We start from the raw sequence: 17697 nt of genomic DNA on the forward strand, positions 1-17697 counted from the left end.
TAAAAGTGAGAAACATATAATGCAGATGTCTGTTCACAAAAGCACTGGGAATAAACTATCAGTTGTGTTTGTTCCCACACAAAACTAGTATTAGTGGATGGAATTTTGTCTCTAAGAGATAAGACGTCAAGTTTGATGTTCTATTAATGAACTGACCGAGTCATTCTATGTCATGTAGATGTAGTCAAAGCCAATACCACATAAACACCAGAAATGATATATTTCAATGCTCATGGATCTCAGGAAAACAAATGGTTGATGAATATTGATTCAGTAAATTTTATGTATATTGGCAACTGGAGCATGATGTGGAGGCACAGGAAGACATATGAAGGTTTTACTAGAGGGCCGAGGAGAAGAGTTCATGTTAAGGAAAGGGCATTTCGATTCTGAACCCTCTCCAAACTGAGGTGTGCCAAGGCTTTGCTTCCATGATTGGTTCTGTTTTCCCTTATTTCCTCCTAGGTGGCACTGGACCAGGTAGAACAAGCCGCCTCCAACACCTGCTGATTCCTTCCAAAGGTGTAGAATTGGTTTTCTGGCTAGTCTAAATTGCTTTCATAATTTCCCTAGATGTGTTCACCCCTTTTACACTATACAGCCATACCTTGTTTTATCCAGGCTTTGCTTTATTGCACTTTGTAGATAAGTGTTTTTTTTTTTTTTTCAAGGTGAAAATTTGTGGCAACTCTGTGTCAAACAAGGCTATGGGTACCATTTTTCATAAAAGTATGAAAGTATGTGCTCCCTTCATGTCTCTGAGTCATATTTTGGTAATTCTTACAATATTTAAAACTTTCGCTTTGTCCTTACATCTATTATGGTGTCTATGACCAGTGATTTTCAATGTTACCATTGTATTAAATAACTATTTTGGGGTGCCATGAACCATATCCATACAAGCCAGCGAACTTGATGTGGTGTGTTCTGACTGCTTTACCAACTAGCCATTCCCCTATCTTTCTTCTTCAAGCTTCCCTATTCCCTGAGACACAACAATATTGAAATAAGGCAAATAAACTTTACAGTGACCTCTGAGTGTTCAAATGAAAGGAAGAGTCCTATGTCTCTCACTTTACATCAAAAGATGAAATGATTAAGTTTAGTGAGGAAGGCATGGTGAAAACTGAGATAAGCCAAAAAGGTAGGCTTCTTGCACCAGTTAGCCAAGTTGTAAATGCAAAGGAAAAGTTCTTGAAGGAAGTTAAAAGTGCTATTCCAGTGATCATACAAATGATAAGAAAGCAAAGCAGCTTTATTACTGACGTGGAAAAAGTTTTAGTGGTCTGGAGAGAAGATTAAAACAACCATGCCATTCCATTAACCCAAAGCCTAACTTTTTTCAATTCCATGAAGGCTAATAGAAGTGAGGAAGCTGCAAAAGAAAAATTTGAAGCTAGTAGAGGTGAGTTCATAGGGTTTAAGGAAAGGAAGCCATCTCTATAATATAAAAGTCCAAACTGAAGCAGCAAGTTATCCAGATGTAGCTAAGGTAACTGATGAAGGTAAATACACTCAACAACAGATTTTCAATGTAGATGAAACAATATTTTACTTAAAGATGCCATCCAAGACTTTCATAACTAGAAAGAAGTCAGTGCCTGGTTTCAAAGCTTCAAAGGATGTGCTGATTCTCTCGTTAGGAGCCGATGAGCTGGGCACTTTAAATTGAGGCCGGTGCTCTTTTGCCATTTCAAAAATCCTTGGGCCTTTAAGAATTATACTAAATCTACTCTGCGTGTACTTTATACATGGAACAACAACGCCTGCATGACAGCACATCTGTTTCCATCATGGTTTGCTGAACATTTTAAGCTCACTGTTGAGACCCACTACTCAGAAAAAGATTTCTGTCATAATATTACTGCTCATTGACGATGCATCTAATCACCCAAGAGCTCTGATAGAAATGTACATAGAGATTAGTGTTTTGTGCCTGCTAACACAACATCCATTCTTTGGCCCATGGTTCAAGGAGTAATTTCTACTTTCAAGTCTTATTATTTAAGAAATACATTTTGTAAAGCTATAGCTGCCGTAGACAGTGTTTCCTCTGATGGATCTTCTCAAAGTACATTGAAAACCTTCTGGAAAGGATTCGCCATTCTAGATGTCATTAAGAACACTCATGATACAGGCAAGGAAGTAAAAATATCAGCATTAACGGGAGTTTGGAAGAAATGGATTCCAGCCCTCACAGATGACTTTGGGGGTTTCCAGATTTCAGTGCAGGACGTCACTGCAGATGTGGTGCCAATTGCAAGAGAATTAGACTTAGAAGTAGAGCCTGAAGAGGTGACTGAATTGCTAAATCTCATGAGAAAACTTGACCACATGAGGAGTTGCTTCTTCTGGATGAGCCAAGAAAGTGTTTCCTTTTTTTTTTTTTTTCTTTTGAGATGGAATCTACTGGTGAAGATGCTGTGAACATTGTTGATATGATAACAAATGAATTAGAATATTACATTATCTTGGTAAAATAGCAGCAGGGATTGAGAGGATTGACTCCAACTTTGAAAGAAAGTTCTATTGAGGATAAAATGCTATCAAATGGCATCACATACTACAGAGAAATCCTTCATGAAAGGAAGGGCCCAACTTCATTATTGACATATTTGGCAAACTTCATTATTGACATATTTTAAGATATTGCCGCATCCATCTCAGCTTGCAGCAACCACTCCCTGATCATTCAGCAGCCATCAATGTCAAGGCAGGACCCTCCACCAACAGAAAGACTGTGACTTGCTAAAGGTTCACATGATAGTATTTATTAGCAATAAAGTATTTTTAATTAAAATGTTTTTTTTTGTTGTTGTTTTTTTTTTACACGCAATGGTATTGCATACTTAATAGACCACAGTAAGGGAAACCAAAAAATTTGTGTGACTCATTTTATTGTGATATTCGTTTAATTGTGGTGGTCTGGAACCAAACCCACAATATCTCCAAGGTATGCCTGTACTACTGTATTTTATTTTGTGACTGTAATAAATTACCATAGACTTGAGTGGCTTAAGGTAACACAAATGTATCGTCATACAGTGCCAGAGATGAGAAGTCTAATGCAGGTCTCACTGGGCTGGAATCAGGAAGGCCTGTGTTCTCTTCTGGAGAGAGAGACTCTCTAAAGGAGAGTCTGTTTTCTTCCCTTTTCCAACTTCTAGAGGCTGCCCATGTGCTTTGGCTCATGACTCTTTCCACCTTCAAATCCAGCAAGGGTAGATTGTTGAGTACTCACATCACATCACCCTGACCTTGCTTCCACCCTCAGCCTGGCTCTCTTCTTCTTCTTCTCTCTTCCATTTTTAAAAACTCCTGTCATTGCATTGGTTAGATCATCTCCCTATTTTCAGGTCAGGTGATTAGCACCTTTAAGGGCATCTGCAACCTTAATTCCCTTTGTCATGTGATGTAACAGGTTCCAGGGAATAGGACATGGACTTATATGGGTCACCATTTTTCTGCTTACCACATCTAGGCCCTACATGAGAGTCTTCCATTCACGATGATTCCAGTGGATGAGGATTTCTGGAGCAAGCCCTGGATTTTGGCACCAGAAGTACTTCAGTGAGAGGCATACATTTGGGAAGAGGGAAGAGGGTTGTGTATTATAGACATTTTAGTTTGAGAATGGCTGGGAGGACAGCAATTAAAATATACAGAAGTAACACATTATTGGCAACTTAAAAGATTTTTGATATTTTGTTTGTTCATTGTTCCCCCATGGCTGCTTAGTATATGGTAGGAGGGTAGGAAGTCTAGAAGGAAGCCCTATCCCTGTACACACAGTAGATCTTGGGTATGAGAGGCTCAGTGGGGAGAGGAACAAATGGGCTCATTCCACCAGACAACCAAAAGGGGAAGGAGGAGGAGGGAATGACTTCAGTGGCCGAGTGTAAGGGACACAAAACCCCTGTCGTTTCCCACACGATTCCACACAGTCAACCAAAACTCAAGCCACATTTTAAGAGCCAATAAAAGTCTATATTCTCTATAAAACTTCTGTGAGCATCCAAGACAAAAGTGATCTATCTTGTCTTTCCCCCATAGTTATTGTAGTTTCCTCCCAATTCTTTTTTCAATTTTTCATTTTCCTACCCACTTCCCATAATTATGGGCACTTTGCTACCTGAATTATCTATTAATAGTTAATTATCAAACTCTATCATTTCTTTGTTTAAAAAATCCATCAGTGACTTCCTTTTTAGTTTAGGATCACATCCTCAACTTCCTACCGTGACATGCACGTCTTGCCAGGAACTGGTCACCACTTAGTTCTCCAGCCATCGCTTTATGTAATGACCTCACTTTCATGCGATGACCATGACTGATATAAGTACCCCTCCACTGCTACACCTCCCCCTCTATGTCTCATTCCCTACCAACAACTACGCCTGTATCATCTTCTTTTTCTTCTGTAACTACAGATGAACTGAACTGTTGCTAAAATCAACCCTCCGCTGGATTCCGCTCTTCCCACTGACTCTATAGTGCTCCAGCCATTCCTTCTGTGTCCTGCATCATCATTTTCTCTCTGTCCCAGATCACTGCTATATTCCCTTCCATTCACCACCCTATTTCTCTGCTTTTCTTTATAACCCTTTCAGAGAATTCTTTCTCTTCAATGTCTACAGTTCTTCTCCCTGTCCTCTCTTAAACTCTCATCTGATTTTGTTTTGCCTCATCACTCCACTAAACTGCTCATGTCCAGTCATCAAGGAACAAATCTCAGTGAGCATCTTATTATACCTAGGAATATGTTGTGATCCTCCTCTTTAAATTACTTTGTCTGGTTTCTAGGGTGCCACAATCTCCTGGTGTATTCTTTTCTCTCTGGCTGCTCCTCGGTCTCCTTTTCTGATTCTTCTAATGCTCTTGAACTCTAAATTTGGACTTTCCTAGGGATCAATTCTAGGCCATTTCTCTCTACAGTTGCTTCCTTGCTAAGATTATTGAGTCTGATACCTTTGAATGCTGTCTGAAAGCTAATAATACACAAATTTATGTATCTAGCCCTAGCTTCTACCCTGAACTTCTAACCATATATCCAAGATCTACTCTTTGTCTCCACATGGACATCTAATGGGCACCTCAAACTCTCCTACACACACACACACACACACACACACCAAAATCTGTTCTTCTTCAGACTTTATCTCAATTAATGGGCAAATCTGTTCTTCCAACTTTTTAAGTCCCACTCCTTGGTACCATTCCCAGTCATTTCCTTTTTATCTTCTCCTCCTCTAAGCTGTGCTCGTACATCTTCTGGCCCCACTTTCTAAATAGTCTAAACGTGACCACTTCTCACTAATTCCATTGCCCTCACCTTGATTCTAGGCTACAATTAACTCTAACCAATGTCATTGCAATAGCTTTTTAAATGAAATCTGTATTTCTGTTCTCTTTATATGTTCTCATTATGCAGGCAAAGTGATTCCTCTTAAATATGAGTCAAATCATGTTGTTTTTCTGCCTGAAACTCTTAACAGTTTAATAACTTCCTTAGAATAAAAGAGACCATACAGCCATTGGCCATGCCCCTTAAGACCAGCTGCTGTTCCTTCCTCACTTTTTATCATTCTGCTTCAGACCGAAGAGGTCCTTGCTAGTCCATGAGCATATGAGAGGAAGGCACAGTCCCACCTCTGTACCTTTGTAGAACACTGTGCCTTCTCCAGGAAACACTGTTCACCTAGATTCCCATACTTCCTCCAAGGCCTTTGTATACATATTGCCTTCCTAGTGAGGCCGTCTTTGATTACCCTACTTATAAATGCAATTCCAGCTCCACTGCTTGGTATTCCTTTCTTTTCATCCATGTTTTGTTTAGTTTTTCCATGGTGGCTCTTTTACTCCCTGATATGTAATATATACTTTACCTATTTATTTTATTGATCTCATTCCCAATTCCCAAATACAAGGTAAGCTACATGAAGGCTGTTTTTGTTTGTTTTCTTGTTTGTTTTTGTTCACTCCTGTGTCCAAATCAATGTGGTCCATAGTAGGTGTTTAAAAGTAAGTGCTGAAAGAAAAACAAGTAATGAATGTATGCAGGGAGTAAAGTAGTGGCAAGAATATGGGGTGAGTGTGTGGTGCTAGGGGATAGGCGTGAGGGAGGGAACACTTCAGAAGGGAGGAAGTGCTCAAGCAGTGGAAGCCATAGCTTTCCAGATTCGAGGAGGGTCTGTTCAAAAGCAAAGTCCTGAGCAGCATATTGTGTCCTAGGGTTTGCAAATGATGCAGTGTGATTAGGAACCTAGAATGTGTGGTGGGTATTAGCTTGATGAAATACTGCCAAATATGAGCCTGTTGAAGGGCCTCACTTTGAAGGCAGGTCTTAACTGTTAAACTCTGAGGTCTGAGAGCCATAATGTGGATCCGGGAGCAATGGAGAATATTTTAATGAAGTAGATGGATGTGGTAACACCTGGAGATTTTCTATTGTCATCATTGCTTTTCTATTGTTTTGCTTTGGTAGAGAGGTACATAAGGCATGTTCTACCCATCCCTTTAACAAAAATAAAAGTAATTATAACTTCTTGAGAAGGTTCTACTTAATGATTCATTATCTTAGAGATGAATGTATACTTGGTCAAATTAAAAACAAATTATTTTGTTGTTTTCTCTTTATTTAGCCCCGGAAGTTTTGGGGAGCAGAATTAACATAGCTATGTTTCACCTTTATTCAATATGTGTATGCTGCAATCTTTATGCATATGTGAATTTTTCCACAAATCATGTCCTGTACTTACAGGATGATTTTTCATAAAGATTGTATGATGATTTCGTAACACTGATTTCAAATGTCTAGATTTTATCATAACATGACAATTGAACTGAGTTATACAGTATTCTGAAAGAGCATGCCTGTGCATGTGTGTCTGTGTCTGTGTGTGTCTGCATAGGTGTGTGTCTGTGTGCGTGTGACTCTGTCCATGGGTTTATGTGTGTTTGTTGCCTTATTTATTTATAACCTCAAGGGCCACTCCAGGGGTTTTCTACAGAAAGTTAGGCCCTCTTCAGTACTCCTCAGATGAACTCGCTTCTAACTCTCTAGAGTATTCATTTTCAGTCATTAGACTTTGAAAACCACAGTGTGTTAAACCAGAAGAAATCAACCTAGTCATTCCTTTGGGCACTCTGGGCTGTTGCTCTTGATTCTGCTTTAACCCAGTAGCCTGATAAGTTTGTGTTGGTGGCAAGGCATGTGGATGTTGGGTCTCTTCATTCTCTTTCTGAAAACTCAGCATTTGCTTTGGGGTGTAGTAACGGCTAACATAACAGAAAGCAGGTTTTTCATTAGCCAAAATTAGGTATATATGGATGGTAAATATGGGGAGCGAAAAAGTTCTCATGATTTCCTACCACATAGGAACATTTAATTATTTTATGACATGCTTAATGCATTTATGTCATCTTAAGTGACTGCAAAGTAGAATAGCAATTTAAGATCATCTAGTTAATTTGACCAATGTTGGTCAAAGTGCTGCTGTAAATAATGATCATATTGGCTGGATCCCTGAATCTCTGTGGCATGCCTAGCTATTTATGAAATAGAGATATAAAATAACCCGTGATTTTGTATGAACAACCCTAACAAAATATATATTCAAATGTGGCTTGTGATTCCATTGTTCAGTGTCTTTGAACACTACTTTCATGGATAGTTGTAAGCCACAAAATGCAAACTCAAATCTTTATAACCATATTTTTTGTGTGTTTAAAAAATGCAGTGTTTTTGAGGGTTATTCAGAGATATGGCTTCTTATAATTTGGCTATTTCCTAATCTTGAATTCACTGTCAAATGATAGACAGAATCTTAAGATAATTCAAAATGAGAATATCCAGCATATTTAGGGGAACAGCTATGTCCTTCATTGGACTCAGTATTCCAAGTTAACTACTTTGAAATGGAGAGATTCTTTTGGATGTGTAGAAGATAGTTAATTAGTTGGTTGATTACTTAATTAGTTCCAGACCACTTCATAACCACTTCATGAAACCTGACAGAAATAGCCTGATTTGTTCTTTACAACTTTTTGTGACATGAGGTAACATACTTCTCATGTCATACCTATAGAAAACAATACATACATAGAGGATTGTCTCAAGAGATTTGATCCAGTGTCTATATGGCAATGCTGGCAAAGTTCTTCAATCACAGTTAACTTGGAACCACTGATTCCTTAAGGTATTTCAATGTTTAGGATTTTCGCCAGAAAAACACAAATTTTCTTTATGAGTCACATTCCCCCATGTGAGATTTAGCATGTATGTCTTTTTATTAAAAGTATGGCAAATCTTAAGGCAGAAAGTGAAAAAATATTTCTGGCTGAAGATTAGAGGCAATTTCTTGAAGTTACACTTTTGGAGAAGGTAGAGATATGGTCACTTCAGCATCTGTGTCATGGAACATATATGTGGGAGACATGCATGGTAGTGTGATAAGTTGCTTTGGTGTCAAAGAAAATCAAGCTTCAAGCAATGGTTCTGCATTTTATATGTGGTGGTTCTGTTTTATTTCTGAGTATTGTTCCATTGTGTGGATATATTCATTTATTGGTGAATAAATTCTAAAGAATATTTTCACCAGATATAGAATTCTGTTGACTGTTTTTGGTTTTTAGTTAGCACTTTAAAATTGCCATTTCTCTGTCTCCCTGCCTCCATTATTTGTGATGAAAAATCCATGACCATTCGAATTGTGTTGATGATAATGTGTCATTTATCTCTAGTTGCTTTCACAGTTTTCTCATTATCTTTGGTTTTCATAAGTGTGATGATGGTGTATATTCCTAAGCCTGGTTTCTTTACTCTTCCTGGGGTTTTCTGAGCCTCTTTCATCTATAAATTTTGTCTGTTCCCAGATTTGAAATGTATTCAGACATTAATTCTATACTCTTTTACCCTGTCTCTGTGTTTCTGAGATTCCAAATACCTGTGTTACAACTTTTGAAATTGTCTGATGATGGTCCATAGACATTCTTTTTTTCTAATCTTTTTTCTCTGATTTCTTTTGATATATTTTATTTTCTCTGACTTTTATTTTTAAATCTGCTACTAACTCCATGCACTGAATTTATTTTTATATCAGAGTATTTTTTAGTTGGGCAATTGCTATTTTTCAGTATTTTTAATATTTTCTGCTAATATTTACTATTTTATTATTGGTTTATTTTCAATGACCTCATTCAGTGTATTTTTTATAGGTGTTTTGAAGTTCTTTTCTAATAATTTCAGTATAGAGTTTACCTTGGAGTTGGTGTCTATTGTTTCTTTCTATTGATTTTTCTGGCTAATCGTCCCTTGAGTGATTTTTGAATTGTGTTTTAGACATTGGGACTATTATGTTGTAGAGACTCTAGATTCTACTACATTCTTCTAAACAAGGTTGATTTTTTTTTTAAGGCATTTAACTTTATTAGACTCAAACTGCAAACTCTGTCCCACCTCTTACGGTGGCAGCTTTGATCTCAAATGAGACTGCTTTGAGCATGCCTTGCATGTATGCCTAGCAGTGTTAGCAGAACACACACAGAATTGGGGTTTTCCTTGCATTCTCCTTTCCAGGTACCTCTGTACTCTATGGTGGCCCTGGCCGTCCCTGAGTGCTTTGCCTCTTTACTCCATTCACAGAGATGGCAGAATTTTCATTGGCATTTTACCCAACTAGTGCCACCACTGTGACTGCAGTTGCTCTTAGGTCAAAGATGCAAAAACATTCAGGTGACCCCATGCAGGTCTAATTTCTTCTTCTAAGGTTTCGATTTCCCTGAAGATGCTCAGATAATTGGCCTGCTTTAAAAGTGTTTTTTCTAGGGTTCACATTTGTTTATCCTGGAAGATACATTTGTTGGGAAACAAACTTTATAGAAGTGGGAATTATGCACTGAGTTTAAAAATATATGCAAAGATACTATGGTCTCACTCTAAAAGAATTTTGGACTGTTTGAATGTGATATTTAAATATAACTCAATTTGTGTTGCAAAACACGTCTAGGATTGCTTAACTATACCTGATAGAGGCAAATGCTATGTCAAATGAGGTGTTTTCCTAATATAGCCATCCCTTTAATATTGGTTGATGTTCAAGTAATTTTATCAAAGATGTACATAGCTTAATAATCGAGAAAATTCTCAGCTTTATGTCAGATGCTTATTTGAAGTTACATTTAGCAATTTAAAAGAATAATAAAATCCCATTTACTCAGTAGATAGATATTTAGAAACAACCACTATTTAGTATACAGTTAAAACTCCTAATCCCCAAAGAAATTTAAGAACAGAGAAAGGGGAAAAGGTGACAACTAGGAAAACTCTAGTTTTATCTAGTAAAGAAATTACTATTTACTGTTTGCTATGTTTTATTGTATAAAACAAACAAACATAAAGGAAATCTTTGAAAAGATAAAAAAAAATATAGGAAAAGGTTGTATATTATAAAATAGTAAATAAAAGAAAGTTGATGAAGCAAGCCAGATTATTACGCTGGAGGAAATAAACATAAGAGTCTTCATTGACCCAAAAAGTATTCCAAAATACACATACACACCAAAGAGATGTAAAGAAGTTTAGCATTAAGAGAAAATATAAGTAACATATAGAGTTGAAGGCAAAAGAAATGTTGTCATGATTCATAGTTTATGTAATATTCTACATCAGCTCTCAGAAGGGTATATTTGCAGTCTCCTCCAACCAATAAGAGGGTTCAGAAAAAATATGAGCAACATGTAAAAATCAATATTCCTGCACCCAGCAGTGATCAATTTAAAGTGTAGAAATTTTAAAATGGTTCCATTATCATTTAAAATAATATCAGAACTCTAAGTTACTTAGAGAAATAATCAAACATGCACAGTAAGTGCATGCTTAAAAGTAATAAAATGTTGTGAGGAGATATTTTAGTATTTTAATTAAATATTATGAGAAAACATGAAAGAAATCCTGAATATGTGGAAAAATAAACAATCCTTATAGTTAGAAATGCCAATACAAGATTTGGATTATCTCCAAATTGATACATAAATTCAGGACAAGTTCGATCAAAATTTTACCAAGAGTTGTATTGAACTTTACAAATTGTTTCTAAAATACACACAGAAGAGTAAAGAATGAAAAAATACCCAAGATAATTTTGAGAGTGTAGTATCAGAGACTTTTCACTCACAGATTATCTGGTTACTAAATTATCATCAAAAAATGTGGTCTTGGTAATAGGGAACTTTATCAGTGGAAGAATTTAGATGGCCCAGAAACAACATAAATACTCATATGGGAACTTGGTATATGACAGAAGTAGCAATGGAGATCAGCAAGAAAAGTAGGGATCGTTATAGGAATTTAGTTGTAAAAGATGGCTATTTATAAGGAAAAAATAAAATTGGAATTTTTTTATTCTAATTTAAACAAAAAATTGAAAGAATAAAGATTATATAAACACTCGTACACAGACACACAATATATTTTAGAAAAAAACACAAGGAAATTGTTTTATCATCTCAGGGTAGAACATGATTCCTTAATTAGAACACTGAACATTAAAGGCACAGATCCTAAACATATTTGATTACATAAAAAATAGGCCAGATGTGGTGGCTCTACTGAAAAATAGAAAGAAATTAGCTGGACACCTAAAAATATACAGAAAAAATTAGCCGGGTATGGTGACGCATGCCTGTAGTCCCAGCTACTGGGCTTAAGCAATCCTTAAGCCCAGTAGTTTGAGGTTGTTGTGAGCCAGGGTGATGCCACAGCACTCTAGCCTGGGCAACAGAGCAAGACTCTGTCTCAAAAATAAATAAATAAATAAATAAAATAAAGCCTGTTTAGTCTAAGTTTGTATTGATAAAAGAGTATGGTGGACAAATTGCAGAACATTCATTTGAATGGGAACTATATCAGTTCAAGTGAATGTACTTAGTTTATGCATACACCATAGATAGAACTGTAAAACACACTATTGGTTTAAATATTTGCAGACTGATATGAACATTTTCATGCTATTTATGTTGTTTCTAGTATAAGCCTAAAATGGCCTCAGAAGTGGCAAGGATTCACATCAAATTTAGGACAAGGTTGCCCTTGGGAATGACAGGAATGGGACTGAGGAGGGTTGATAATGGAGACCAGATATCTGAAATGTTTTATTTTTAGACAAATGAATAATAATCAGAAAAATGATGACAGCAAGCACATTAACAAGTCTTAATACTTGGAAGAGGGGTGCATAGGTATTTGTTAAATTAGTCTATGTATTTTTTTTCTTGTATTTCTTGAATGTTTAGTGATATATAAAAATATTATCTGGGACATAGAAAAAGAATGGACTAAAATTTTACATGGTGTCAATATAATTATAATGCTTAAATTTGTACAGAAGACAAAAAGCAAGCAAAAAATGCAACTCATGGGCATGTATGCAAAACACCTTCGAGTGTTAGCAAATAAAATACAACAGTACCCGAAAACACCGTTATAACTCAGTCAAGAGGGAGTTTCTCCGAGAAATACAAAGTTGCTTCGATATTATAAAATTAATAATACAATACCTCATATTGATGTTTTAACATGAGAGGGAAAAAAATCCCTTTTTTTTATCATTTCACAAGGTACTGAAAGCACAGTTAATCAGCCACCAACCATTCATGGTTTTAAAAAGAATAAAAATTAAACCCTTGTTGGAATTGATGGGTGTATTCTTGTTTTAAAAAATATTTTCATTAAGTTTAGAGCATATCCAAAAGAGTATTTATGAAATATTTAAAAGATATAAAGAATAATAAAATGGTCACCTTTATGTAAATTTTCTAGTGTTAAAATGGTTTGCATGTATGTATTCTTAACGTGATATGATTTATATAGCTTAAACTGAAAGCCAACATTATGTTTAATGATAGAAAAATGGAGCATTAGAGCATTTTCATTAAAGCCAGGAGTTAGACCATAATATCTCCCTCAACAGCTTTATTTAACATTGTTTTGTAGAAGTAATGAGTTTAAGCAAGCAAAAAAACAAAGTTACAAATAATAGGAAAAAAAACCCAAGAGATTCCTTATTTGCAGATTACATGACTATTTTCTGAGAAACCCCAAAGGAATGAAATAAAAAACTGTTTGATAAAATAAAGAAAATTCAGTAAGGTTTTTAATTTAAAAAACGAATATATGCAAATTATTTGCTTTTATGTACAAATAATGATGTTTGAAAAATATAATGGAAGAAATGATTTCATTTACAATAGGAAACAACAAAAAAGATAAACAAGAAACATATGATAGCTACCATTCTTTTAGTGTTAGAAAAAGTTTTTAACAATAAAACAATATGGCTTTTGGAAAGGAAGTTTTAATATTTAAGATTCAATAATTTGCTTCTTTGGAGTTGATGTGTTACACCGGTGACTTTTTCAAACACAAGCTGACAAATTATCTTATTTCATCTTCTATACTACTGGTGAGTTTTAAAAGAAAGTAAGGCTCAAGTTTTGAAGTAATTTGCTCAAGATTTCACTTCTTCCTCATGTTATAATTATCAGGTGTTCTTATCCTATTCATCCTAATTAGTGTGTTACGTGGAGGTAGAGCCATGTCTTGTCTGCATTCATGTCTCTAACAACCATTGTGGCGTAGGCACCTGATTCAAACCTCAAACTCACTTGCCCGCATCTATGTGAGGAGTCACAAATTTCAGAGGTTGGTAGAAATTGGGCAGGTAAATGCATAACTTTTCTGATGTAGACACTGTTAGCTGATCATTTTCTTGTGGCTATACAGCCTCAAAATTGGTAGATTTTTAAGATTCTTAAAGAGAATTTGGAAATCTGAAATTTTTATCTGAAATATTTGGATTTTTCAACATTGACAGCCAACTTAAAAAGTAATCACTCTCCACTTTAAAGAAACGTCACTATTGGCACAGTTTGGCCTGTGGCCTGCCTCTCCACGACTTTGTATTTTTTCATACTGCTTTCCCTAAATTCTAATATGTTCAAATCCAGGAGCGCAAAAAAAAAAAAAAAAAAAAAAAAGTAACAGGGTCGATGGGGGTAATGGGGTTTCAAGATAGGAGGCTACTATATCTGTCTATTGCAGATTGCAACTGTCCAACTCATTCTATATTCTTCCTCATTCTGCTGCCAATTCTAAAATACAGTTGATCATTGTGTGTGTGTGTGTGTGTGTGTGTGTGTGTATGTACCTCTTTGAAACTGTTTCTAAGAGATCCTATAGAGTCCCAGATTTAACCTCTTTAAGTTAATGAGAAAGAATTTAAGATTGTCCCCCTGTTGTTTTATCAAGTAGTCATACGGTCCTTATTTGTCTTCAAATCAGGTATTTTTGGTCACCGTCTGGAATTTTGAACTATACATGATCCCCTTGGCATTGTTGCTGATCTTTGTCTACAATTTCATCAGACCCACAAAAGGCAAGGTCAGCATCGCCCAGGACAACCAGGTAAGCCGAGATCCAAAGAGTTCTGACATTGGACCTGAGAAAAATGAATCAGCAATAAACAACCACCACCAAATCATGGCCCAAGTGCATTTTGTTTGAGTTGTGAGGTGCAGCCCTACAACATATATCCATTTTGCAGTGAGGGTCTTTTATCAGGTGTCCTGAGTCCTTGCCTACAGTGTTGACATGAGGGGCCCCTCTGGGTCCTGGTCATGATTTCCATGCTGGTAGCACATCTCTATGTGCCCATCTCTTTCTCTGTAAGGTTCCAGTGAATAACTTTCTCAACCACTGCAGAAAAACCTCTGGTGGCCCTCTGAGCGCCTCCAGGGCACACAGAGCACTATGGCGCTGACTCAGGCCTTTCCACAAAGGCACCTCATGCAGCGCTGTCAATGGCCTGAAAGCTGCAAGAGGTGCTTGGAGGCTTGCTGACTTCCAGGGCAATCAGAAAATGGGTATGCATTGACCCTCTGTTCTCAGTGCCCAAGTTTGTGTTGGATTTCTCAAATTCCCTGTTGTATTGAAGAAAGACAAAGAACCTTTCTCAAAGACATCCCTCACCCTCTCTTCCGTATCCTCCTCCTTTGACTATCCTGCCCCTGCCCCACCCCACTCCACCTCATAGGACTTTTTTTTCTGCCCCAGGTGTTCAGGAACTTACAGGCTGGCTTTTTTATGTAATCTTGGTGTTCCAGATTCAAGAACCAAGCTTTTAAGATAAAAATCTAAAGTTCCAAGACTTGATCATTCCCTTTCTAGAAAGATTACCCTCACATCAAGTTTCCCAAGATTCAATTGTCACCTACTTTTCTTTATGTCCTCATTTTTTAAAAAAAAATCATCTTGGAAATAAATTTAGGGGATATTTCTGGTTTCATTTAGGCTGGAAGGAAGGTGGGGAAAATGAGTGTCATGCTGGGAGGTAAAAGTGTCAGGCAATTTCAGAATTCCATTCTGTTTGATTGTGATTATTTAATGCAATAGCCATAGATATATATCAGCAGGATAATAGAACCATCTAATAAATAAACGGGTTTAAAGTTGAAGTCAATGTAAGGACTAGCTTTCACAGAAGTATAGATAAGGTAGATTTTCAGAGAGAAACATCTCTAATAACAAATGCTGTCAACTTACAGTTTTATAATGTTTAATCAGATTTTATTTTGCCTGCTATGTATATAATGTGTTTATAGTATGTCTATCTGTGCATGTGTACAGTTATGTTGAACATGCACATATACTTGTGTAATGTGCACATATACTTGTATGTATATATATATAAACATGTATGTGTGTATATAGCCTTTTTAATTGACTAAACATTCAAATTCATCCCCTAATTTAATCTTGGTGACACAACTATGAAGGAGGCAAGAACTATTTTCATTTTATGCTTGGTGAAACTACAGCTCATAGTGGCAGGTGATTTGCCAAAACCACAATGCAAAAAAGTGCTGGAATCATGTTCTAAGCTGAAAACTTCAAATTCCCAATTACAGTGTTTTTTCTCCCATAACCTGTTTTCATTACACTTCTGTTTATCCGTTGGCTTTCATGAGACATGCTAGCTGCCAGTAGTGGATAGGTTAGTTCCCCAGAGGATTGATGAGTGTCACACAAACTGCCAGTTGAATCTCAGGAGAATTCTTGGAGGTAGGGCTGTACCAGCCCTGGAGAAATTTCTTGATGCGTGTTCAGTGCTTTTATGGAATATAACAGAGTACTCTCTGGATACTTCAGAGTTACTCCCTTTTAAGAGCATGATATTGACAATTCTTTTTACTATTGGAACAATGACATCTAAACAGCATGCCTGACATTTGCAAGGTTAAGCAGAAACCTAAGTGTTCAAGATGGAAATAGACCCTGTTGTCTAGTCTGAGCATTCTTTCCAAACTACCAAGCCTGCTCGATTGTGTACCAACATGAGTTCAGTTTTAAACATTGCAGTGCTGTGATTTAAACTTGCCTATTAAATAGCCAAGATTTTAAAACTAATCTGAACAAATCCATTAGCAGCACAGCTGGTGCTGTGGCATCTGAGCTAAAGCCAGTCACCCTCAAGTACAGACGGGAGCCTTGAGTTTCTTCCCCTTCCCTCACCTACCCCTTCCAGCCCCAACCCAATCAAAATAAAAATACCACGTAGAAACCTTATTCTTAACTTATTCTTAAGATTGATTATATTTAGACTAATGCATTTTCTACTGTCTAATGTTTCAGTAATGGCCCCAAAGGGAGAGAGCAGTCATTATAACAATAAGCCTAGCACAAGCGGAGTATGGTATTCTCAGCCTTGACACAGCAGTTGGTTCATTTGTCAGAATGAGAACAGCACTGTTTACAGAAAGTACGATTTGGCAATGTCTTTTTAAAGCTGGATGCCTTCAAAGGGCACTGGCCTAATAGTTTTATTTATAGTTAACAGTTTTATGTAGATTATGCATATTGTTTATAGTCTTGCTACAGTGCCCCTGAACTTTAAACTGGTTTTTTTTTTTCAAGAGGTTATAATGCATTAAAAAATACTAATGCTTAAATTCTGTAGAAAATCTTAATGTGCATGAGTTTAATTTGCATGTGGTCATTTGGGTGGATGTTTTGTTAACACATTGTGGGTTTCCCTTTCAGGAGGGCACAGACATAGATGACGATGAGGATGAAGATGACAAGGTGAGTGTGCTCGAGAAAGAACATAAAAAGGAACATTAATGTTGTCAGCAGATAGCACTTTTCCTGGTTGAGTCTCTCTAACTCTCCTTTTTTTTTAAAAGCATTATATAATGGAGTGACCAGGATAGTAATATCGTTGTAATTTTTTAAAAAAAAACGATATGCCTTCTTAAGAATTTTTAAAATGAGTTTGAAAGGAGTAAAATAGAAGGAATAATTGAAATGTTATAAAAAGCATACCTGTATGAGGCCTTTCATTGGACGCAAGCCAAGATTAGCCTTCCCCTTTGTAGATAAAAGGTAGCCTAGGAAGTCAAAAGTAAATCAAGCGAAATTGCTGTTCCTTTAGGTTCATGTCTGCGCTCTGTGGGGTGGTCACCCACTTCCGCGCCTGTCACTTTCCCAGCTGTTGCTGGCAGCGTTTTCAGCTATATGTCTGTGTACATCTGTCCTTTTTCTTCTCCTGGGAGAATCTCTCAAATCTGCTGCTTTTGTTGTCATTATGCTTTCAGACAAACCTTCTGGAATAAAATGAAAGAAGTGAAGTGCCAAATGAGATG

The 17697-nt window shown here is 36.6% G+C and overlaps 1 protein-coding gene across 4 annotated transcripts in view; it reads left to right on the forward strand.

The window, feature by feature from the left end:
- The window catches only part of MCTP2 (multiple C2 and transmembrane domain containing 2), a 233004-nt gene that overhangs the window by 171605 nt on the left and 43702 nt on the right, over positions 1–17697 (forward strand). For all 4 annotated transcript variants that reach the window (XM_076004796.1, XM_076004797.1, XM_076004798.1 and 1 more), the window contains 2 exons: positions 14339–14461; positions 17096–17137. In XM_076004796.1, the coding sequence (XP_075860911.1) occupies positions 14339–14461; positions 17096–17137 (165 nt within the window). The remainder of the gene's footprint in view (positions 1–14338; positions 14462–17095; positions 17138–17697) is intronic.

Source organism: Microcebus murinus, chromosome 7 (genome assembly GCF_040939455.1).
Source record: "Microcebus murinus isolate Inina chromosome 7, M.murinus_Inina_mat1.0, whole genome shotgun sequence".
Taxonomy (NCBI): Eukaryota; Metazoa; Chordata; class Mammalia; order Primates; family Cheirogaleidae; genus Microcebus; species Microcebus murinus.